General features: G+C 41.7%; 1 protein-coding gene across 1 annotated transcript; it reads left to right on the forward strand.

Annotated features, from left to right (window-relative positions):
* Positions 1-8,251: 8,251 nt before the first annotated feature.
* Positions 8,252-17,259, forward strand: SRSF3 (serine and arginine rich splicing factor 3). The gene is made up of 6 exons (XM_034991883.1): positions 8,252-8,383; positions 10,126-10,333; positions 11,603-11,737; positions 13,919-13,957; positions 14,190-14,276; positions 14,514-17,259. The coding sequence occupies exons 2-6, from the start codon at positions 10,128-10,130 to the stop codon at positions 14,539-14,541; spliced, it is 495 nt and encodes a 164-aa protein (XP_034847774.1). The 5' UTR covers positions 8,252-8,383; positions 10,126-10,127; the 3' UTR covers positions 14,542-17,259.
* Positions 17,260-22,700: the final 5,441 nt, after the last annotated feature.

The raw sequence follows: 22,700 nt of genomic DNA on the forward strand, positions 1-22,700 counted from the left end.
TGCTTTCAAACATTATGATAGCCATCCAAATGGGTGTAAAGCTATACCTCATTGTGATTTTGATTTGCGTTATCCTAATGACTAATGAGGTGAGCATCTTTTAATATGCTATTGGACATTTTTTAATTTTTATTATTTTTATTTTTTTAAAATATTTTATTTCATATTTGACAGAGAGAGAGCACACAAGCAGGGGGAGAGGCAGAGAGAGAAACAGGCTCCTGCTGAGCAGGGAGCCTGATGCAGGGCTCGATCCCAGGACCCTGGGATCATGACCTGAGCCGAAGGCAGACGCTTAACTGTCTGAGCCACCCAGGCACCCGGACATTTTTTAATTGAGTTATTTTGTTGTTGTTGAGTTGTAAGACTGCTCTATACTAGTTCCAAGTATTAGACCCTTACCAGATATATGATATGACTTTTTTTTTATCAGATATGTGATTTGCAAAATTTTTTTTTTTTTAAGATTTTACTTATTTATCTGAGAGAGAGAGAACATGAGCAGGGAGGAGAGGGAGAAGCAGGTTCCCTGCTGAGCAGGGAGCCTAACATGGGGCTCGATCCCAGGACCCTGGGATCATGACTTGAGCCAACGGTAGACGCTTAACCGACTGAGACACCCAGGCGCCCCTGCAAAATATTTTCTTCTGCTCTGTAGGCTATTATTCCATTTCCACTTGACCTGTTGCAACACCAACTGGTGTGCTACAATTCAGTTTGATAGTAGACACCCAGAGTTAGCATCAGAAACTGGAGGTTTGAGGGCATGGTTCCTGACAAGACTGCTTCCACTTCAGACACCAGCTTCAGCATCTGGACGTCTCCAGGCCACCTGCACTCTTGAACATGTGGTTACAAATATAGGGGTTTCCATGACCCCCTAGGTTTGATAATTCACAAGAATGACTCACAGAATGCAAGAAACCACTATACTTGCAGTTCCATTTTTATTATAAAGAATGTAGGGGGCGCCTGGGTGGCTCAGTCGGTTAGGCGGCTGCCTTCGGCTCAGGTCATGATCCCAGGGTCCTGGGATCAAGCCCTGCATCGGGCTCCCTGCTCGGCGGAGAGCCTGCTTCTCCCTTTCCCTCTGCCTGCCACTCTGCCTACTTGTGCTCTCTCTCTCTCTGTCAAATAAATAAATAAATAATATCTTAAAAAAAAAAAGAATGTAGGTCATGGGGGGTGCCCTGCTGGCTTGGTCGGTAGACTCTTGATCTCAGGGTCCTGAGTTCAAGCCCCACGTGGGGTGTGGAGAAGCCTTTTATTTTTTATTTTATTTATTTATTTATTTATTTTAAAAGAGTTTATTTATTTGTCAGAGAGAGAATGCACACAAGCAGAGGGAAGCAGAGGGAGAAGCAGACTCCCTGCTGAGCAGGTTGCCTGATGCGGGGCTCGATCCCAGGACCCTGGGATCATGACCTGAACCGAAGGCAGATGCTTAACCAACTGAGCCACCCAGGCGCCCTATTTATTTATTTTGTAAAGATTTTATTTGTTTATTTGAGAGAGAGAAAGAAGAGTGACAGCACAAGCGGGAAGAGAGGGAGAAGCAGGCTCCCCGCTGAGCAGGGAGCCTGATGTGGGGCTTGGTCCCAGGACCCTGAGATCATGACTTGAGCCAAAGGCAGATGCTACCCAGGCACCCCTGGAGATGCCTTTAAAAAAAAAAAAAAGATATAGATCAGGAAGAGCCAAATAGGGAGATGCATAGGGTCCCCAACACAGAGTTGTGTTCTCTCTTCATAGAATCAGAGTGCATCACTCTTCAAGCACATTGATATATGTACCAATCAGGAAGCTCCATTGAGCTTCAGTCTAGAGTTTTTAATGGGAGTTTGATTATATAGGTTTAACTGAGTAAACCACTGGCTACCTGATTGACTTCATTGCCAACCCCCACCCCCACCCCCCTCTTCCCAGGATAGGGCTGGCTCAAAGTCCCAACCCTCTAATCATGTGATTGCTCAGGAAATTCCAAGGGTTTTAGAAGCTCAATGTCAGGAACCTGGGACACTGACCAGACAAATTCTTTATTACATAGCAGCTGCCTTTTCACTTTTTTAATAATGCCTTTTAACATACAAACATTTTTATTTTGATGAAGTTCAATTTAACTGTTTTTTCTTTTGTTGCTAGTACTTTTGGTGTCATATCTAGGAACCCATTGCCAAATCCTGGGTCATGAAGATTTACCCCCATGTTTTCAAATAAGAGTTTTATGGTTTGGAATCTAATACTCAGGTCATTGATGCATTTGCAGTTAATTCTTTTTTGTATGGTATGAGGTAGGATTTCAGCTTCATTTTTTTTTTTTTTTTTGCTTGTGAATATCCAGTTGTCCCAACATCATTTGTTGAAGAGACTATTCTTTCTTCATTGAATAGTCTTGGCCTTTGTTCAAAAATCAGTTGCCCGTGGATGTATGGGTTTATTTCCAGACTCTCAATTCTATTCCATTGGTCTATCTATCTTTGTGCTAATCTATATGTACAATCTATTGAGCACTATAGCTTTGTAGTAAGTTCTGGAGTTAGGAAATGTGATTCCTCCAAATTTGTTCCTATTTTTTAATATTATTTTTGTTTACTGGGGCCTCTTGTGAATTCATATGAATTTGAGGATTGACTTTCCATTTCTGCAAAAAAAGGCCTTTGGAATTTTGATAGGGATTACATTGAATCCATAGATTTCTTTGGGTGATATTGCCATCTTAATAATATTAAGCCTTCTGATCCATGAACACTAGAGATCTTGCTTGTGAGAATTCAGTCTGCTGTGATAGACCTTTGCGATGTTTCAGAAAATTAAGTGTATTAAATGTACAAATGTTGCTGGATATATTTAAAGGAATTAAATCAGTCAAGTGTGTAAAGTTTGCTTAGGGCAATTCTGATTAAATTTTGATTCCATTACCTTTTTTTTTTTTAATTTTATTTTTAAGTAATCAACGTGGGGCTTGAACTCACAACCCAGACATCAAAAGTTGCATGCTCTACGGACTGAGCCAGCCAGGCACCCCAAATTTCTGATTCTATTAAAGATTTATCTAAGGACAGTGGGGATTATAGATCTTATTAAGAAACATTCGATTTGGATGCCTGGGTGGCTCAATCGTTGAGCGTCTGCCTTTGGCTCAGGTCATGATCCCAAGATCCTGGGATTGAGTCCCACACTGGGCTCCTTGCTCAGTGAGGAGCCTGCTTCTCCCTCTCCCTCTGCTGCTCCCCCTGATTGTGCTCTCTCTCTCTGACAAATAAATAAATAAAAATCTTAAAAAAAAAAGAAAAGAAACATTCAATTTTTAGAAAATAAAACGATGATTGGAAGGTTTAGCTTAAGAGTACAAAAAGAACTGGATTCAAGAATTTGAAACTGATTAATTTAATATTAATCAAAACACCAGAATTAGGAGCACCTGGGTGGCTCAGTTGGTTGGGCATCTCCTTTGGCTCAGGTCATGATCTCGGGGTCCAGGGATGGAGCCCTGAGTCAGGCTCCCTACTCAGCAGGGAGTCTGCTTCTCCCTCTCCCTCTGCCCCTCCCCCTGCTCATGCTCTCTGTCTCTTTCTCTCTCAAATAAATAAATAAAATCTTTAAAAAACAAAAACAAAAACACTATCAGAATCAGTCATTATTCCTTTCCAGGCACAAGAACCCCACCCCGCTTTGAAAGTAAAAAGTCCATGGGGCGCCTGGGTGGCTCAGTTGGTTAAGTGACTGCCTTCGGCTCAGGTCATGATCCCGGAGTCCTGGAATCGAGCCCTTTCCCTGCTCAGCGGGGAACCTGCTTCTCCCTCTGGCCCTCCTCCCTCTCATGCTCTCTATCATTTTCTCTCTCTCTCTCTCAATAAATAAATAAAAATCTAAAAATAAATAAATAAATAAAAAGTCCAGTTGTCACCTGGAATATTCTATGTGGAAGGTGGAAAGTCTACTGGGTACACATACTTTTTCTTCTTCTTCTTCTTTTTTTGGTGCACATACTTCTTTTTTTTTTTTAAGATTTTATTTATTTGACAGAGAGAGCACAAGCAGAGGGAGAGAGACAGAGAAGCAGGCTCCCTGCTGAGCAAGGAGCCTGATGTGGGACTCGATCCCAGGACCCCTGGGATCATGACCGGAGCAGAAGCCACCCAGGTGCCCCTAAACATGTAATTTTAAATGTGCTGGTAGCCACAGTTAAAAAGTATAAAGAAACAGATTAAGTTAATTTTAATAATATCATTTATTTAACCCAATGCATGAAGAAACTATCATTTCAACATATCATCAATGTAAAAATGGGATATTTTACATTCCTTTTTAAAAATACTGAGTGTTTGGAATCTAGCATGTATTTTACATTTACAGCACAGGTTAATTGGGACTCAAATAGCTATGTGTGTCCAGTGGCTGCTGTACTGGACAACACAGCCCTGAATCAGTTTTCTGGTCTTCTCTGACCTGCTCTGTCCCCGTGAGGCTGACCTCTAAGCTTGCATCACTCAGCTCTCTTGCCCTCAGGTTTCCCGATGGCTTTTGGGCGATAGAAGTGACTATGGGAAGAGAGATTAGTCCAGTTATTCTACTTTTAACCATCCCTACCCTTGCCCCCCAAACTGGGCTGCTGCAGTTCCTCTACCTCAGGCCATAGTGGCCTCTATTCATAGCCATAGCATTTAGTGGCTTCTGGTAATCCTGCTCTGTTCCTTGCTTCATAGGGTCTAAAAGCTGCCACTGGGAATAACCTCATCCCAGTGGGTTTCCTTAGCCCTGTAAATAATTACCTCTTCAGTTAACTCTTTGTTGAATGTGCCATCTGCTTCCTACGAGTACAGCTGAACCAAGTAGCTAATGTACTTTTGTCATGGCCCATGCTCTTATAGATTTTCTGCTGTACTTGAAGTCAATCACAATATTAAAGTAGTAATTCTTATACATAGATATTAATGCCTGGCCATCAGTCATTTTTTTTCCTTAAAAAAAAAAGTACTTAGTGAATTGGTAAGGGGTGAATTTGAAATCAGAAGAAAACTCAGAAAAGAAGAAGAAGAAGGTAGCAGGAGGGGAAGAATGAAGCGGGGGAAATCGGAGGGGTAGACGAACCATGAGAGACGATGGACTCTGAAAAACAAACAGGGTTCTAGAGGGGAGGGGGATGGGAGGATGGGTTAGCCTGGTGGTGGGTATTGAGGAGGGCACATTCTGCATGGAGCACTGGGTGTTATGCACAAACAATGAATCATGGAACACTTCATCTAGAACTAATGATGTAATGTATGGGGATTAACATAAGAATAAAATAAATAAATAAATAAACAAAAAAAAAAGAAAACTCAGTGCTGTGATTCTCAATCTGAGGTAGTGAGAAGTCTGTGTCAGAGTAATTTCTGTATTTGGAATTTTTTTAAAACTACTTTAATTCAATAAATTAACATAGTGTATTGTTGGTTTCAGAGGTATAGGTCTATGAAGTAATTGGAATCTTTCTGTTTGCAAGTGACAGGAAAAAAAAAATCAAGTGACTTAGGCAAATTGGGTGAGGTGTTAGGTAGGGAAGGTATGTTGGGGAATTCCAGAAGTGGAACTGGGATCAGGTCTTCTCAAACAAGAGTTCCAGGACTCTATTCCGCATCTCTCAGTTCTCTCCCTTTAGATTGGATCCACTGCAGACTGCCTCTTCCCTCCTGGAAACAGGATGGCTGCCCTGGCTCAGGAACCCACTAGTCAGAGGAAATGAGCACACCTCTGGTTGACCTAGCAGCAGGGCTAGAATTAGCGAATTAGCAGCTGACTGGTCTGATTGGATTGCTCATCCATTCCTGAACTAATTGGGGTGGGGGAGGGGTGCTAAGAACTGGAAAGATTTAATTAACCCAACCACACTTGAATCAATACCACAGTCTACAGTGAGACAGGTAGTTCCCCAGAGGAGATCTAGAGATGTTTACTAGGACATATGATCCCCATTCCTTATCCCTACCAAGAAATACTGATAGGGCCCTTTGAAGCTTTATGTGGTTCAAGACTGGTTGGTGGTTGAATAAATGTAAAGCAACATTAAAATAATCCAAAATTTAAATGGATAATTCACTTTGTATGCTGTTACCAGAAGATGAAAAGTGTGTGTGGATGGCCATAGGAGGTTCAAAATGTATCCTGGAACACAGCTGGAGGGATTAAGAGTGCTCCATTGAAAGATGCATGCTGGACAAGCAACACACACATAAACCAAAAAACAGGAAAAATGGTGGTAAAGAATAGGATACTCTTTGAAAAGAGCATTTTTTGAATAGAGATTGTCAGGTGATTTACATACATACTTTCTTTAAGTCATTAAATAATTACACAAACATGTTTAGGGGCGCCTGGGTGGCTCAGTCAGTTAAGCGTCTGCCTTCTGCTCAGGTCATGATCCCAGGATCCTGGGATCAAGCCCTGCATCAGGCTCCCTGCTCCATGGGGAGCTTGCTTCTCCCTCTCCCTCTGCCTGCCACTCCCCCTGCTAGTGCTCTCTCTCTGTCAAATAAATAAATAAAATCTTAGAACATATATATTAAAAAAACAAAAACCAAATATGTTTATGTGCTGTGTGCCAGATTTGTTTCTAGGCCCCGGGGATACAGGACAAAAGCTGACGTTCCTGTGGGAGGAGACAACACGTAACAACCCGGCAAGGCTGATCTTATTATCCCATTTTACAGAAGAAAATAATTCTGAGACAGGTTAAGGGGTTCTTCTCAAGATACTTTGGTAGTAAGTAGGGGGACTGTGGTAGTTCAGATCCAGGACTGTCTGCCTTTAAAGCCTTTGCTTTGGCAGAAGAAAATAAAATTTAAAAGAGGAGAAAAGCTCACACAGAGAAGGGGATCAAACCAAGGCAATATAAGTGAGCCAGAAGAGAAAAACATTTAGAGAAGGAAAGAAAAGTAAGAAGACAAAGAGAAAGGGTTTGCTAAAATCCCCCCTCACCTGGGAAACACCCCAGGTTAGGCCAGCCCAGGTCCTGGCTCAGTCCCTGCAGTATGAAATTCGTATTTTACAGTGAGAAAATTAAGGCTCAGAGCCATTACATTTCTGTATTCCCCCCCCCCCCCCCCACTATGGATAAACCTTGTAGAGCCACAATAGGAGGTAAGGCTTCAAAAGAAAGTGTCTGGGCGCTGTAAGTCAATAATGGCCTATCTTTCACCCTGTGACTGAAAATACAAGGTATTATTCTTTTTCTTTTTCTTGAGAGATTTAAATTTTAGCAGTAAGTCAGACAGCACTGAAAGAGGGTAGGGGAGTGGGTTTCAGGACACCAGACAAACTTCCCAGCTTAACTCACTGTTCCAGAGAGGGAGATCTTAACCATTTTCAAGCACGATTGAGGTATTTCTCTCCCAGTAGTTAACTATTCTTGCGCCTCTGTTTCTCTAGGGGGGAGTGGAAAACAGAGGAAGATATGAGTGGTCTGAGGACCCGAGTCCCACCCTCAAGTCAACACAGCAAGCCTCCTCCAGGAGAAAGGTCAGAGGTGCCCTTCCTGGCACTCGTTTGGGGGCCCAGTATTTAAACTAATTCTTCTTCAGGAAGTTCCTTTTGCTGTTATTTGCTAAAGGTGAGCGTCCAGATGGCCTGACCGGTCTCATTTGCTTTTGATTTCTATTAAACAGTTGGAGTCCGGGCTAATGACGCCACCCCTCTCTGCCAAACGCTGCGGTTTGCGTGAGAGGCGGGAAACCAGCCAGAATCGGGCCGACTTTCCATTATCGGGCTTTTCCATAGCGTGGGACGTGGGCGGGCACAATCTGGTGGCAGCTTGGCCTCACACAGCTCAGTGACCTTGGGAGAAACTCTAAAGCACGTTTGTAAACGCGATGGTCTTCATTCCAGTGTAACCATTCTCCAGGATGAAGTAATTAATGAAGTCATCTCGTATCTAAATCTCATTTGGAGCAAACGGCTCAATCGGGGTTTGGGAGTGACGACAGTGGTGTTATGAGACCCCAGTCTACCCGGAGACGAGGGAGAGGAGAACTGAGGGTAACTTGGAGGTCGGCCACGCGTAAACACCCGAGGAAGCCCCAGGCCTGAGATGACCGCATCGCGGCGGCGTACGTCTCCGCCGCCCAAGCAGCACCGCCAGATCGCGCTCCCAGCAACCGTGATTCTCGTTGCGTTTATGGGCGCAACGTCACGGCCTCCTCCGACTCTCATTGGGCGAGCCCGTCCAATCATGTGACTTCGGCCTGGCGTATAAATAAGGGCGAGGAGAAGGCGGTGGTCCGCCATTTCGTGGACGCCAAGTCGGGGAGAGCATCTGCGGGAGCCGGGCGGGGAGGGGAGCGGGAAGCGGGAAGACCCATCTGAGGGTGTGTGGATTTGAGCGTCCGCTTTCCAACCCACGATCTCGGTAAGTGACCGGCGACTAAAGGAATGTAGTGGGAAATGGCCCTTAACAGTATCGCGGAGGGACCAGGCCCAATGGCGGCGCCAGGTTGAGACAAAGAGACGCCGCCGCCATTTTGTGACGTTCAGCATGGGGCGGTGGCGGGGGCTTTTGACCCATCAGAGAATGTACCTGGGCCTCCGAAGTGGAGGTGTTTATAATCTTTTACGGGGCAGGGGGTGAAGTGAGAAGTGAGATTACCCGAAAGTTGAGGCGAAGGGGGGGGAAGCCGCTAACTGAATTGTACTCCGCGCCGCGGCCTTTTGAGTTTATGGCGCCTTTTTCTCTCCGCCCCCCCCAACCACGTTTTCTTTGGAAGCTACTCAGGAATTTTTTTCTCAAGTCACCAATCGCGATTGGACCTTTTGATCCGTATTACTTGGTTTCTGTACTCACCCGTATTTTTATCTAATTTTAATCTGACTTCATACACCCTATCACTTTTTTTTTTTTTTAACCGAAGGATCTTCCTTGAGTAGCATTGTTCTTGTAGCAGCTTCCCGTTGATAGTTAACTGAAACGGTTTACGGCTAAGTTTTTTAAAAAACCAACCTCCAGCAATGATTTGGCTTCAGAACTCCTGGGTACAGGGTGGGGTCATGCAAATAGGATGTGTCTGCACTAGTTAATTTAATTGGGTAACCTCAGAGTGAGAAGAACGTGGTGTTTCAGGAGAAGCCCTTAAGCTGAGTTATTGGGTTGGCTACACTTTGCAGTTGAAACTGATCTACAAGTTGATTAGATTCGTTGTCGAGGTGACTTTTTGAAGATTTATCAAATGTAAGCCCCCAAGGGCAGTAAGTACGTGCACTAAGAAATTCCCCCCCCCCGGTGAAATTAACAAATTTCATTTTAAAGTGTGCAATTCAGTGGTATTCAGTACATTCCCAATGCTGTGCAGCCATCCTGTCTAGTTGCAAAACTTTTTTTTATTCCCTAAGGAGACCTATACCTACCTATTAAGCAGCTTTCCCCCATTTCCTCTGCCCTCTCCCCCAGCCCCTGGTAACCAGTAATGTCTCTGGGTTTGCCTGTTGGATATTTCACATACATAGACTCATAGTATGTGCAGTTTTGAGTCTGGCATCAGTAATAGCATGTTTTCAGTATTCATGTTTGAAGCATCTATCAATACTTCATTCTGAGTAATATTCCATTGTATGGGTAATTTTGCTTATCTATTTATCTTTTGATTTTGGCTTTTGAGAGTAGTGCTGCCGTGATGTACATTTTTTAAAAAAACCTAACAGCTGCTCGAGGAGTGAAGCTGGTTAAGTTTTTGCTTATGAGGGCACATTAGTACCACTTTTCAAGTGACTCGGCTTTAACTACCGTCTGGTTTTAAGCATGGTTTCATTTGGTTTTTGTGTCTCCGGGATTTGCTTCTGAGCAAGTCATCCTACTTTTCTAAGTGCTTTATTTTTGAGATTAATTGTAGTAATAAAGTCCCTAACTCTGTGCTCAGATTGTAGTAAATGCTCCTTCGGTGTGTGTTTTCCCCCCTCAATTTTTCAAGGAGACCTTTTTTTCTTAATGCAATTCGTGCTGGCTTCTTTGTGGTTATCAGTACAGATGAGAGAAAAATGGGTGTTTGGAGGGTAGTAACTTGTTTGGTTTTTGGTATTTCAGCATTCTCTCAAGGATCTGTTTGTCACTGTAGATCATTGCATAAATGGTTAATGTTTGGGGTATTCTTTTTATTACAGAAATGCATCGTGATTCCTGTCCATTGGACTGTAAGGTTTATGTAGGTAATCTTGGAAACAATGGTAACAAGACTGAATTGGAACGAGCTTTTGGCTATTACGGACCACTCCGAAGTGTGTGGGTTGCTAGAAACCCTCCCGGCTTTGCTTTTGTTGAATTTGAAGATCCCCGAGATGCAGCCGATGCTGTTCGAGAACTAGATGGGAGGTAATTTGATGACTAATTTATACTGATCATAAATATGTTGTGTTTTTAATATTTAAAATTCCTAGGATACGTGGCTTTTAGATGGCTTCTTGGCTATCTGAAGTTAATGTTCTTAGAGACTTATGTAAAGTCTTTGCTGCAATGAAAAAGGACTGAATGGTTTTACTGGTGATACACAGGGAAGATCTTTTTATTCAGGTGGCCAGTGAAGACATAAGTTTAGTGGGTCAATTCTTGGGTGGATTTTTGCATCCAAAATGTGATTAAAGCATTTTGATCTAAACCTTCCACAAAGTGTCACCCGTGGTGTCACCTTTGAATTGGTTCTGAAACAATTGGAAATCAGGTACTCTTCAAATAAGAGTGGCCACAAAATGACAATTGTAGTTGGATGATGGTTACGTGGGCTTATGCCATTATCTTCTACGTGTTTAGATATTTAGGGTGGAATATGTAGCTATTTCCTTTTGTGTTTACGGTGTCCTCTTAATGGCTGATAAAGTAACACCTGAGTCTTAGAGGGAACAGGTGCTGCTCTTCTCCCCCTCCTTTCTGGTCTTTGATAACTGCTGGATTTCATGAAACCAAGATAAATGGTTAATCCTTAAGATCCAAAAGTTAAGGGGTCTGAGGGTTGACTGTAAAGCTGTGTAAAAGGTCATTTATCCAAGCAGATTATAGAAACAGATTTTTCCAGGACCCCGCCTTTTCTCAATCACTGTCCAAATAATGGTGGTTTATCTAAACGGATGTGGAACAATGAAGAGGTGGGGGATTACTTTGTTCCCAACCATTCTCAGCTGCAGTTTCCTAAGTGTCAGTTATTGTGTGAACACTGAGGGGAGATGGTGGTGTGAAACGGCCAAAATGCTTCAGTTCACTGCTTTTGCATGGAGAGGGGTTGTGGAGGGAGGAGAAAGACCAGCAGCAAAGCAAATACAGTAAGATCAGTAAACAAGTGCTGGGGGATCTCCCAGCAGGATGTACAGATGAACTAGTTCTTTGAGGATGAATCCAGGGGTTTCACACTTGTAACGTTAACAAGTTAACATTGAGCCCAGTGATTTAGATGGACTTGAACAAAGCACTGAAATGTAAGGAAGTTGGTTTTCTTTATGAGAAAAACTTGTTTTGCTGTTAAGGCTTCTACAGACATTCAGGTGTGTACTTTGCAAAGAAGCTAAGTTAGGAGTGCTTTCTTTTTGCTTTAATACACGTCTCCTAGGAAGTCAGTTTGGCTTTTTTAAATTTAATAATGTTTCTTCTTAGAACATTATGTGGCTGCCGAGTAAGAGTGGAACTCTCGAATGGTGAAAAGAGAAGTCGAAATCGTGGCCCACCACCGTCTTGGGGTCGTCGCCCTCGAGATGATTATCGGAGAAGGAGTCCTCCACCTCGCCGCAGGTACTTGAGAGCGTGTTTAGAGGTATTGGTGTAATGGAGTAGCTAATAGGAGCAGGTATTTCTCTTAAAGTTTGTTGGTGGGTTTTAAACTTTGAAGAATCGGAGGTTTTTATGAAACATGTGCTGGGTGTAGTTTGGGGTATGTGAGTTGTGCTGAGTGTTGGCTTTTGTCTTTAGGTCACTGTTCATGTTGGTAGTCAGTAACTTCTATCTTGGATCTGTCTTCTAGTTCATCTTCTAGTTGCATCTTTCCAAGTCTTCCCTTATACTTCAATTTAGGCCTTTTTCCATTTCTTGACTCCATAATGACAAACATTACATTCAACTCTAGCTCTTCACAAAAATGTGTTTTCTACTATTAGCACGATTGTAGTATTTATCAACCAGGCAGCTGTTGTAATGTTACAACTGGTAAAGTAGAAATCATTCTGAAACTAAAGTCACTGACCGATAAAGGGGGCTAAAAAAAGTAATCCCAGTCATCTGTTCTTCAAACCCAAATAGGAGAGATTTCAGTTTTTTTATAATTGAAAATGGCATCATTCTTGGACCAGGCAGTATTGTCTGGATGCTAACTCCACATCTCCTCAAACCTCCAAAATAGTTTCTATAGGACTGAATTTACCTCTTACAGGTGAGTGAAGTCCTTCTAGGAGATAGGAGTTCAAAATCTTGCCCCTTTTGCTATTTTGAAAAACAAAACAACACACTGTTGCCCATCATAATAAAGAGTATTTGTTAGCTAAATAGATGGTTGTACTGATGGCTTGTTTTTCATTTTTTTTTTGTGCTTTTTGGTCCATCTATTAATAAAAATGAACCCCGTTACAGAGTCACCATCATGTCTCTTCTCACCACCCTCTGAGTCTGCATTAGCCAGTCAACTAGCCCTTTCAGCGTCATGTGACCAGCGCGCCCCATTCAGCTTGGCTGGTGTCGTTTCACATGACCCAGGCATGGCCAGTCGTCAGGTTGCACCGCCCTTTGGTTCCCGAGCATGCTGTTTTCTCTCAGCCTTCTCTCCAACCTTAACCAAATCGGCAGCAGCCACCTCGACCGCCCACACATTCCTGGCCAATCAGCTCAGCTGTTTATTTACCAAATGTCTTCACAACAACTACAGCAGCAGCCTTCGGCTAACAAAAAAGCAGGAAAAATCCACAACACCCCCTTCGCCAACCAACTAAATCCAACGCAACATCTGGCAAAACCTTTTCAGCAAATTCTTCCTGGCCGTCAGTCCGGCAGCCTCACCTCACCATTTCTAGCTTGTTGAAACCCAAAACTAGTAAGTTTTTCCTGCTTATACAGTTTACTGCTGGTTAAAATAAGGAGTAAGCGGCTTAAAGTAATTCTTTTTTCTGGATCAAAGGCTGGCTGTGCATAATTGAATGGTAACGTACATATATATTGCTTGAATAAAACTTTTAAGGGTGATAGGGAACTCATAATGTAACTAGACCTTCAAGTGAAACTTATTTGCATGTGTGAGATGCCAAACTAAAAATTTTAATAACTCTAACAGATTTAGCTTTCCTTTCTAGCAAAAATTTGTTGAATCCTATCACCTTTAAATGGTTTTACTAACAGTTTTCAAAATTTAAATTTTGGGGGTGAAGTGGGCCAAGCTAAGGTAATTTTTATAAGCCTAAACACACTCTTAAATGTGACGATCACAAATGCAGTTCTAATGTAGCACTTAATGGCATCAGTATTTACACCTAGCGCGTTTTCACAAAATTACACTATCCACCTGGTACCTAAGTCTTGTCATGGACTTACAGGTTTGCATGGGTTCCAAATACTGGTTTATGGTACTGTTTTTGGAACTACTTGTGGGACTATATTTTGGTGTGGTGTTTGGGTAGTGAAGTTAGTTTGACATGAAGTTTTGCATTGGACAGATCTGCTGTGAAGCATTCTTTGTTAAAGTGAATCCATGGTTGGAATACCTGCTGTTCACTTGAGCTTTTGGTTCCTTAATCCTTCTGTGCCTTTTTTTCTTTTCCGTTTTTTTTCCCCTGTTTTTTATTTATTTTTTTGTTTTATTTTTTTTGGACGATGGGTGCCAGTTCTTCGGCACATTCACTGGGCCCAACAGTGAGATTGAAAAGTTGGGAAATGCCTCACGCCATAAATACTAATTGACAATTAGCCTAATTTTCCTGTTTCTGCTTTTAGATCTCCAAGACGGAGAAGCTTCTCCCGCAGCCGGAGCAGGTAAATAACTACCTTTTTTGGGCATGTTCTCAGGAATGACCGCGCTTCTGTTCTTTAAACTGTCCTCTAAATGACATGGTTAATAATAAAAAGACTTTGGCTTTAGTAATGAATCAAGTGGTGTAATAGAGCCAGTGTTGCCGGAACGAACCAACTTAGTTTTTGAAGACTTCGTACAGATGTTTGTTGTGTATAATTCTGAATGGTCCTATTTTTCTTCTTCTGGTTTTAGGTCCCTTTCTAGAGATAGGAGGAGAGAGAGATCACTGTCTCGGGAGAGAAATCACAAGCCTTCCCGATCCTTCTCTAGGTCTCGTAGGTAAGATCTTTAATGACTTGGACTGTGTATAAACAATGAGGTAAAAACAGAACTCGTAACCTGAAGTCATTTTGACAGGCGGGGATACTCACCACTATACTAACGAGGACCTGCTCTTCCTGAAGCCATTTTGATTATTTTTACTATTTTTCCATAAAAGTCTTTGATGTAGTTGTGTCATTAATGTACGTTAACTTTTGTTCTTGGTGTTTTTTTTGTTTTTGTTTTTTTTTTTAGCCGATCTAGGTCAAATGAAAGGAAATAGAAGAAGATCAGTTTGCAAGAGGAGTGGTGTACAGGAAATACCTTCATTTGACAGGAGTATGTACAGAAAATTCAAGTTTTGTTTGAGACTTCATAAGCTTGGTGCATTTTTAAGATGTTTTAGCTGTTCACATTTGTTTGTCTCTTGGAACAGTGACAAATATGTAATTCTCTATGATTTGAATGGATCATATGAGGCATGTAATATCAAGAATTGTTACTTTACAATGTCCCCTTAAGCAAAATTGAATTTGAAGTTTAGTCTCACATAGACTGATAATAAACCTCTAACTTCTGCCCAGCTAAAGCTTGACATTTAATATTACGAAAACTGGCAAAAATTGAAGTCTTTCCATAGCTGGGATAATAGTATGGAGCTGTAGTTGAAGAAGCAGTCTTTAAAAGCTGGTGTGAACACAAGCCAGCAGGTAAAAATTAAGCTGTACTGTTAAACTAGATTAGAGGTTTAAAAAAAAAAAAACTTATTCATACTGGGCAGGGGTGTCCAGTTGGTGTAGAATTGGAAGTTGCAAGAAAGTTAGTTTACCTTTGCTTTAGGTCATAAGTTCCTTATGTGATTGCTGTATATGAACACACAGCTCTTTGTAACAATCTCTTGTTTGGTAATTTGAAACTATTAAAGATACCAATGGCTTGCCAGTTTAAGGGTACATTGTAGAGCTGAACTTTGAGTTACTGTGCAAGATTTATTTTTTTTTCATGCTGTCATTTGTAATATGTTTGTGAGAATCCTTGGGATTAAAGTTTTGGTTACAAATTGTTGTTTAACCCGAAAGCCTGTTTTTCCTTGCAAGACTAAAATCTGTGAGCTTGGTATCAAGTCCAGGTATAACATTCCTATTGGAAGCCATACTTCTATTTTCTTGTAAAGTGCTTTTGAATTAATAAAATATTAGCATAATTGTGTAATAGTCGAACCCACTATTACCATAGTTCTTGTCCCATGGAAATCAGTTGGTTACACAAATCTTAGAAGAAACACAACTGAGGCTGAAGGGGATTTTTGGTTGTCACCTACGTGATTGTTCGTACTTAACCATTTTTTAGGAGTAGGAGCCAGTTCAAAGACCATGATACTCTGTGACCAACATTTTAAAAGTATAGCAACCTGGTACATTATAACCCAAAGTGACCCATTAAAAAAGGCTTTTATCATTAGCATGAGACCTTTCCACAAAGCTTAAAAATTGCTTCCATTTTATATAATTGAGGTGTTGCATGGGAATTCTAAATTGATCCATCATGATGTAAAATTCACTATATGGTTCAAATGTAACAGTGCAGAATTGAATATGGAGGCATGCATAACCCTTCCTCTTAGAAATCCAGAGGAGTTGTAATTTCAAATTTTTGTGCAATTAGATTAAATCATAATGCAACAGTCTTGTGGCTTAGTTTCCTTAAATGTGCTACTTAAAGGTAGTTTTGGATTATGCTGTACTGACTTTAATATGAAAGATGAGTTATTGCATTGAGTTGGGCCTATAAAGATTTTCTAAGACGTAGGTCCTAAACAAATTGTTTCCAGTGGTCCTTATTAACTTCATGCAGATACCAACTAAGGAGGAGAGTCATTGGTGTCACAAGGTAGAATTGTCAGATTCAATATGAGCCTTCTTAGAGGAGACCTTTTTAAAGACTATTGATGTACTGGGAGCTCTGGCTTTTTGGGCCTTTTTTGTCTTTTGGCATTTTCTCATAGCCCAAAACTGTTCTGGTTCACAACAAGGATAGCTAAGAGGTCATGGAAGTAGTACGGTATATCAGTATAATCACACTACTCATTAAATGGATATTCATATTCGTGTTTGGCAGTATACAGCTTGCAGAACCTTAAGTTGGAAGGGTTTTTGTAAAAAGGTTAGTAGGTTGTGGGTATAATGTGGCTTTATACAGAATCTAAGATAAAGTCGATCTCAGGGAGTTATCCTGACACAGGCCAAATCTGCAATCACTTTAACCAGAAGCCCCAGCACAGTTTTTATGGCTTGTTGTTTAAAAAAAAAAAAAAAAAAAAAATTTTTTTTTTTTTTTTAATATAGAAGCTGCTAAAATCACTGCACATTTAGCTACTGGCTATTAAAAGTTCTGGTTACTGTGATTTCTAAAATTGTTTCATTAGCCAACTTTGTCCCTGCATCCTCTTGAGTTAAGTACAATACTGAAAGAGATTAGTCATAAAAGCTGACCTCTAGTGTAATGACTACAGGTGTTCACTAGAGGTCACTATTAATACTGGGTGATGATTTAAGGATACAAGGATTGAAGTTGGTTTTTATGCTTTTCCAGAATAATCTGTGGTTCTCACCTCATTGTGGGTTACTTCTGACCTTCATGTCTTAAGCAGAATGGTGAAGATAAATTAGCCAGAGGAATTTTCATTTTATCAGATGTAGATAACCTTTTATCTACTGTTTACTTTCACAGTTTCTTACATAGTTGTGATCTATAGATGTGTTCTCCTTTTAGTTAGACTCACCCATATCTGGATGGGAAGCCCTGGTTGCTTTTTATTAGAGAGTTAATATGGTTCATGTTAGTACAGAACTTTATCAGGAATGCTTTTCATCAAAGAAGTTTTTCAAAATACAGCCTGATACCAGGCCTGTTAACTCTTTTTTTCTTATAGAGTAACCAAACACTGTTATTTGAAAGAATTTAAGGTGATAAATATCCCTGATTAAATGACTAAATAAGACCACTGGTTTAGTACTTCGTTTTAATTTGCTTTTATTTTCAGTCGTGAACATGATTTTTAGTTGTCAGATCTAGTTGGTGGTAATGTCTTCCAGTTGTATATTTTTGTACTAGACTGCTGCCTTCTGGGTTTTTTTTTTTTTTTTTTGAGAATATGAAAGATTTTTATAATTAAAGTAGCTGAAGAAAAACTGGGTTGGAGTATATTTTTATTAAAAATTAGTGTTGAATTCAGTTTTCTATGCCCATACAAATGCTCTTTATTAAACATTCTTTGGAATATGGCAAAAGAATTCAGCTGTATTGCACACTTGGGAGATTCTGAGAAGAATCACTGAAAATTTGTCTTGATAAACCTAGTATAACTGCTCGATTTTGTTCTTTATTGGGATTGCAGAAATTTAGGATAACCGTATTTAGACTCCTTTAGTATTCCAGTTTTCTTGTTAATTATTTAGAACACAACACCCAAAATGTTTCCCAGACTGACATGATATGATACACATGGGTATAATACTACATATCTCATTTAGTTTTTCCTCCATTCTCTGACATATATAAAACATTGTATAGTTACAGATACGTACTTAGTCTTGAGGAAGTGAAACTTTCTGGAAACACTGTTACTTCCTAGTCATTTGGAGAGGTCCTTATATGGAGAATATTTCACTATTTCCAGAGCAAAGTTGAGCTTTCCGGAAAAATTGTAGGTGACTTTTGCTGCTTTTATTTTTTTTAAATAATCTCTACACCCAACATGGGGGCTCAAACTCACAACCTGGAAGTCAGGTGGCCAGCTGTACCCACTGAGCCAGCCAGGTGCCCCTGATTTGCCCTGCTTTTCAAGTCTTTCTTGTAAATGGCACCTTTGTTTCAGTATGTACCTCATTCAGGTTTCATATGGGGAAAGTTAGCATCCTTTAGGGGTGGTTTTTACTGACCAGCCCCAAATCTGCAAATCAAGCCGAGGGGGAAAGTTGCTCAATGCTACCCTTTTTTGGGTGTTAACGGTTAGGATTGTTCATTTGTAAAAGGAAATGGAAATGACCAGAATATAAAACTGAGGACAGCTAAAAGTTCTTGAAAGAATTAACTCCCTCAAAATGATTTCTCAATTAAAAAAAAATTTTTTTTTAAAGATTGTATTTATTTGATGGAGAGAGACACAGTGAGAGAGGGAACACAAGCAGGGGAGTGGGAGAGGGAGAAGCAGGCTTCCTGTGGAGCAGGGAGCCTGATGCAGGGCTCGATCCCAGGACCCTGGGATCATGACCTGAGCTGAAGGCAGACGCTAAACAACTGAGCCACCCAGGCGCCCCTAAATTTTTTTTAAGATTTTTTTTCTTTCCCCAAAGATTTTGAGAGAAGGGAGCCATGAGTAAGGGGAGGGGAGGAAGGGCAGAGGGAGAAGCGGCTACCCACTGAGCAGGGAGCCCCATGCAGGGACCCTGAGATCATGACCTGAGCTGAAGGCAGATGCCCCCCGACTTAGCCACCCAGGCACAAAAAATTTTGAGAGAGAACAGGAAGGGGGGGAGAGGCAGAGAAGCAGGGAACCGAATGCAGGACTTGAGCCCAGGGCCCTGGGATTGTGACCTCAGCTGAAGGCAAACCCTTAACTGACTGAGCCACCCAGGTGCCCCTAAATTCTTTTAAGCTTAAGCAGCTGTTAATTCTTAACCCATTCCAGCTGGCTCTTGCCACCAGAATTTCTTTATAGTTTAGATAAAAATACATACTGTTTCAATGAGTGCTTTACAAATAAGTACAAGTTGGAAATTTGTCATTTGTTAACTTTTCTCACATGGTAGTCCATGACACACGGGCTTAGTGGAATGGGGTACAGGGATGTACAACAGCTTGGTGTCTAGAAAACATGTAATTGATCTGAGTTCAAGTTCAGGAATTTGAGACCTAAACTACACTACTTTCTTCATGTTTCATCCATTATGGGTTAGGGTAACTTAAGAGGTTGGTTGTAGGGCTTTACATCCCCTAAGAGAAAGGCTCTTGGACCTAGAGTGAGGTGGCAAATCTTTAGTTGAGGGTCCTTCGGAAAGTCCCTTAGTGTCAGATGGCAGGGTGTTGGGGGGACTAAAGGCTATAAAGAATCTGAAATGAGTACCTTAATCATAAAGTAGAAATTGAGAGAGCAAGAGCAATTGTGTAGCTGCACTAAGGGTTTGGGGGAAAACTTAGGATCCTATAGCCATGAATTGGAAGTGGAATTCCAGTCAGGATTTTTGACTCTTTCAGTTGTACTACCAAGTAAAACGGGTGTGGGGTAACTTGTTCAGCGTTAATCCTGGCAGGATGCCAAGAAGGTGGGAGTATCAGACGGCATTAGTGGCTGGCTCATGCATGCCAGCTGTTGGGTTTGATGGGGACACAAAATTGACCGAACTGGCAGCCCCACTTGGATTTCAGTTGGCAATGTATATAACTGTCCACCTGACATTAAAGTTTCCGGGAGTGAGGTTGGGAGTAGAAGCTGCCCTCTTTGTAAGTAGTAAGGAGTAGATGAACGCTGATGATTTGGAGAGGGCTAGGAACTGAAGTTTTGAAAGTAGATGCCTTTTAGTGGTGCTGAAAGCTTCAGTGAAGACAATTGGAGTCGTCAGGAAAGGAAGTTTTGTCTTTTGAGTAACACTCTGCCAACCATTGTGCAGGGCCTTTTTCTTACGTGATGTTTAACCACTTGAGAGGTGAATAAACTGGGCAGAAGTTCCTCACACATTACTCATCCTACTAAACAAGTAGTGTATTCATGACCCAGGCCAGCCTTGACTTCCAAAAGGCCTTGTTTTCTGTTCCATTACACTGCAGCTTTCTCAGCCCACTCATAAAATGCCATTTCATTGTCATTAAGTGATTATCAGGATTTGGGGCCTCTTTATTTTTTAAAAATTCTTAATTTTTAAAATGGGTTCCATACCCAATGTGGGTCTCTAACTCAGCCCTGAGTTCGAGTCGCATGCTCTACTGACTGAGCCGGCCTGGTGCCCTGGGGCCTCTTTAATTATAAAACATACTCATGGGGCGCCTGGGTGGCTCAGTTGGTTAAGCGTCTGCCTTCGGCTCAGGTTATGATCTCAGGGTCCTGGGATCCAGCCCTGCATCGGGCTTCCCGCTTAGCGGGGAGTCTCCTCGTACCTCTCTCTCTGCCTCTCCCTCCCTCTGTGCTGGCGGACATGCACACACACTCAAAATCTCCTTTGAAAAAAAATGTTAAAAAGATATTCATGGTAAAAAGTGTAAATCGTACATACGTTGGAAAATAATGTCCAGTCTTTTTAGAGGTAACTTGGTTAAAGTTGTTTTCTTCTAGAAAGCAATGTGATGAGTATTTATACAGCTAGAAATGCTAACCACGTGTCCAGCATTTTCCTTTTAACACATCTGGCACCTGCCCATCTGAGGTGTATATACTAAATCCAGTACATGCCATTATCTGGGCAGGTACCACAAGCAGTAAGGTGTTAAGACATTCGTTGGCAAAGCTGTCGGTGTAAGACAAAGCTATGCTATTGTGCATAGGTTGACATGCTGTGTCTGTGTTCATGATTAACCTTGTGAACGTGCCTTGAAACTGGCTAGTTGCCTTGAGAGCAACATCGGTGAGTGTGGCATTTTATACAAGGACCAGTAAACTTTGGAGGCTTTTTATGAACTTAATAGAGAAAAATGCACAATTCTCTCGCGCGCGGCCCCCCCCCCCCCCCTTTAAATGGAGTCTTACAGAGAATACCACAGAAGAATTGCGTGGCTAGACAAGGCTGTTGCAGATTCATGAGAGCACCTTCTCTGGTTTCAAAACTGGGTGCCTCAAGTTAGGAATCTTGTGCAACATTTCTTAGTTGCTGGGGAAACAAAGCAGGCACATTTGAGTGATCACTTAGATTTTGACAGTGGACTTGTTGATTAAAGCTATTTAATTGTCCTCAGCAGCTGCAGTCTACTGACCTGGAAGGATGCTCCATTCCTTTCCTCAGATGATTTTGATTAATTCTCAACAGGTGGATGAAAGGAAAGGTTTTTTTAAGTACCATGTGCATCATCCAAGACTGGTTCCTGACCCAGGGCCAACTTTTTGGATTAGATAGCAGTTGACAGGAAGAAAATGATTAAGATGGGTATTAGTTACAGGGTGGATATGATCATCCTCCTTTATTGAGATTGAAGTACAGAGAAGGCTGGGCAAGTTGTCCAGAGTTGCGCCCTAGTAATGCTTGAGCTAGAATGGTGTAACTCAGATTGCAGGGTCAGGTGTAGGTTCACAGGAAGGGGTCTTAGGATCCATAGTCCCAGTCATGTTTAGAGATGAGAAGGTGGATTTGCCCGAGGTCACACAAGGATCCCTTGGCAGAGCTGGGATGAGGACTGTCCCACCAGCTAATCCGTTGCTAGTTTCAGGGAGCAACCTGATGTTAAGGCCTTCAGGCTTTGAGGCCAGTAGCCAGAGTCTGAATCCTGCCTTCCTTGCTTCTAGCTCATGACTTTGGACCAGCTACATAATCTCTAAGGTTTCGTTTTCTCATCCGTAAAACGGGTAGCAATAGAAAGCTAGTATCTTGAGAATGTAGTGGTCCTCACACAACATATGTATAGGTCACTCAACCTGTCATGACACGTTGCTCAGTTAGTAATAGCTGTTACGTGGTAGGTTCCCACTCATATGCAGCAAGTACTCAAGGAATGGATTTTTTTTTTAAAAGATTTTATTTATTTGACAGACACAGCGAGAGCGGGAACTTCCACAAGCAGGGGGAGTGGGAGAGGGAGAAGCAGGCTCCCCACTGAGCAGGGAGCCTGATGCGGGACTCGATCCCGGGACTCCAGGATCATGACCTGAGTCGAAGGCAGACGCTTAACGACTGAGCCACCCAGGCGCCCCAGTATTTTTTCATTAGGGCCTCTAAAAGGACACGTCTCTTAATGTTTCATTATTTTTTCTTTTTTTTTAAAGATTTTATTTATTTATTTGACAGAGACACAGCAAGAGAGGGAACACAAGCAGGGGGAGTGGGAGAGGGAGAAGCAGACTTCCCGCTGAGCAGGGAGCCCGATGCGGGGCTCGATCCCAGGACCCTGAGATCATGACCTGAGTCGAAGGCAGACGCTTAACGACTGAGCCACCCAGGCGCCCCTCAAGGAATGGGTTTTAAGTGAAATTGACCCCTGTTTGTGACAGGCATGCAAGAGTGCCCCCCCAATTCAAAAATAAAAGCAAAGCCATTTATAAAGAGTATGTGTTTCTGCATGAAAGTGTCCGGTATGACTACTAGAAGCCATAAGAAGTCAGATGCTTGAACCCGCTTGAAGCCATTCCATCCTTGCCCTACAGGAAAATTAAGAGTGAAGGCACCTGTAGACCCCAGGCTAAAAACTAGAGCCAGGAAGTAGTGATGGATCAGACTTATTCTTGAATATGGTAAGAGGGGG

Source organism: Mirounga leonina, unplaced genomic scaffold (assembly GCF_011800145.1).
Source record: "Mirounga leonina isolate KUSES-001 unplaced genomic scaffold, KU_Mleo_1.0 Mir_53, whole genome shotgun sequence".
In the NCBI taxonomy this organism is placed as follows: domain Eukaryota; kingdom Metazoa; phylum Chordata; class Mammalia; order Carnivora; family Phocidae; genus Mirounga; species Mirounga leonina.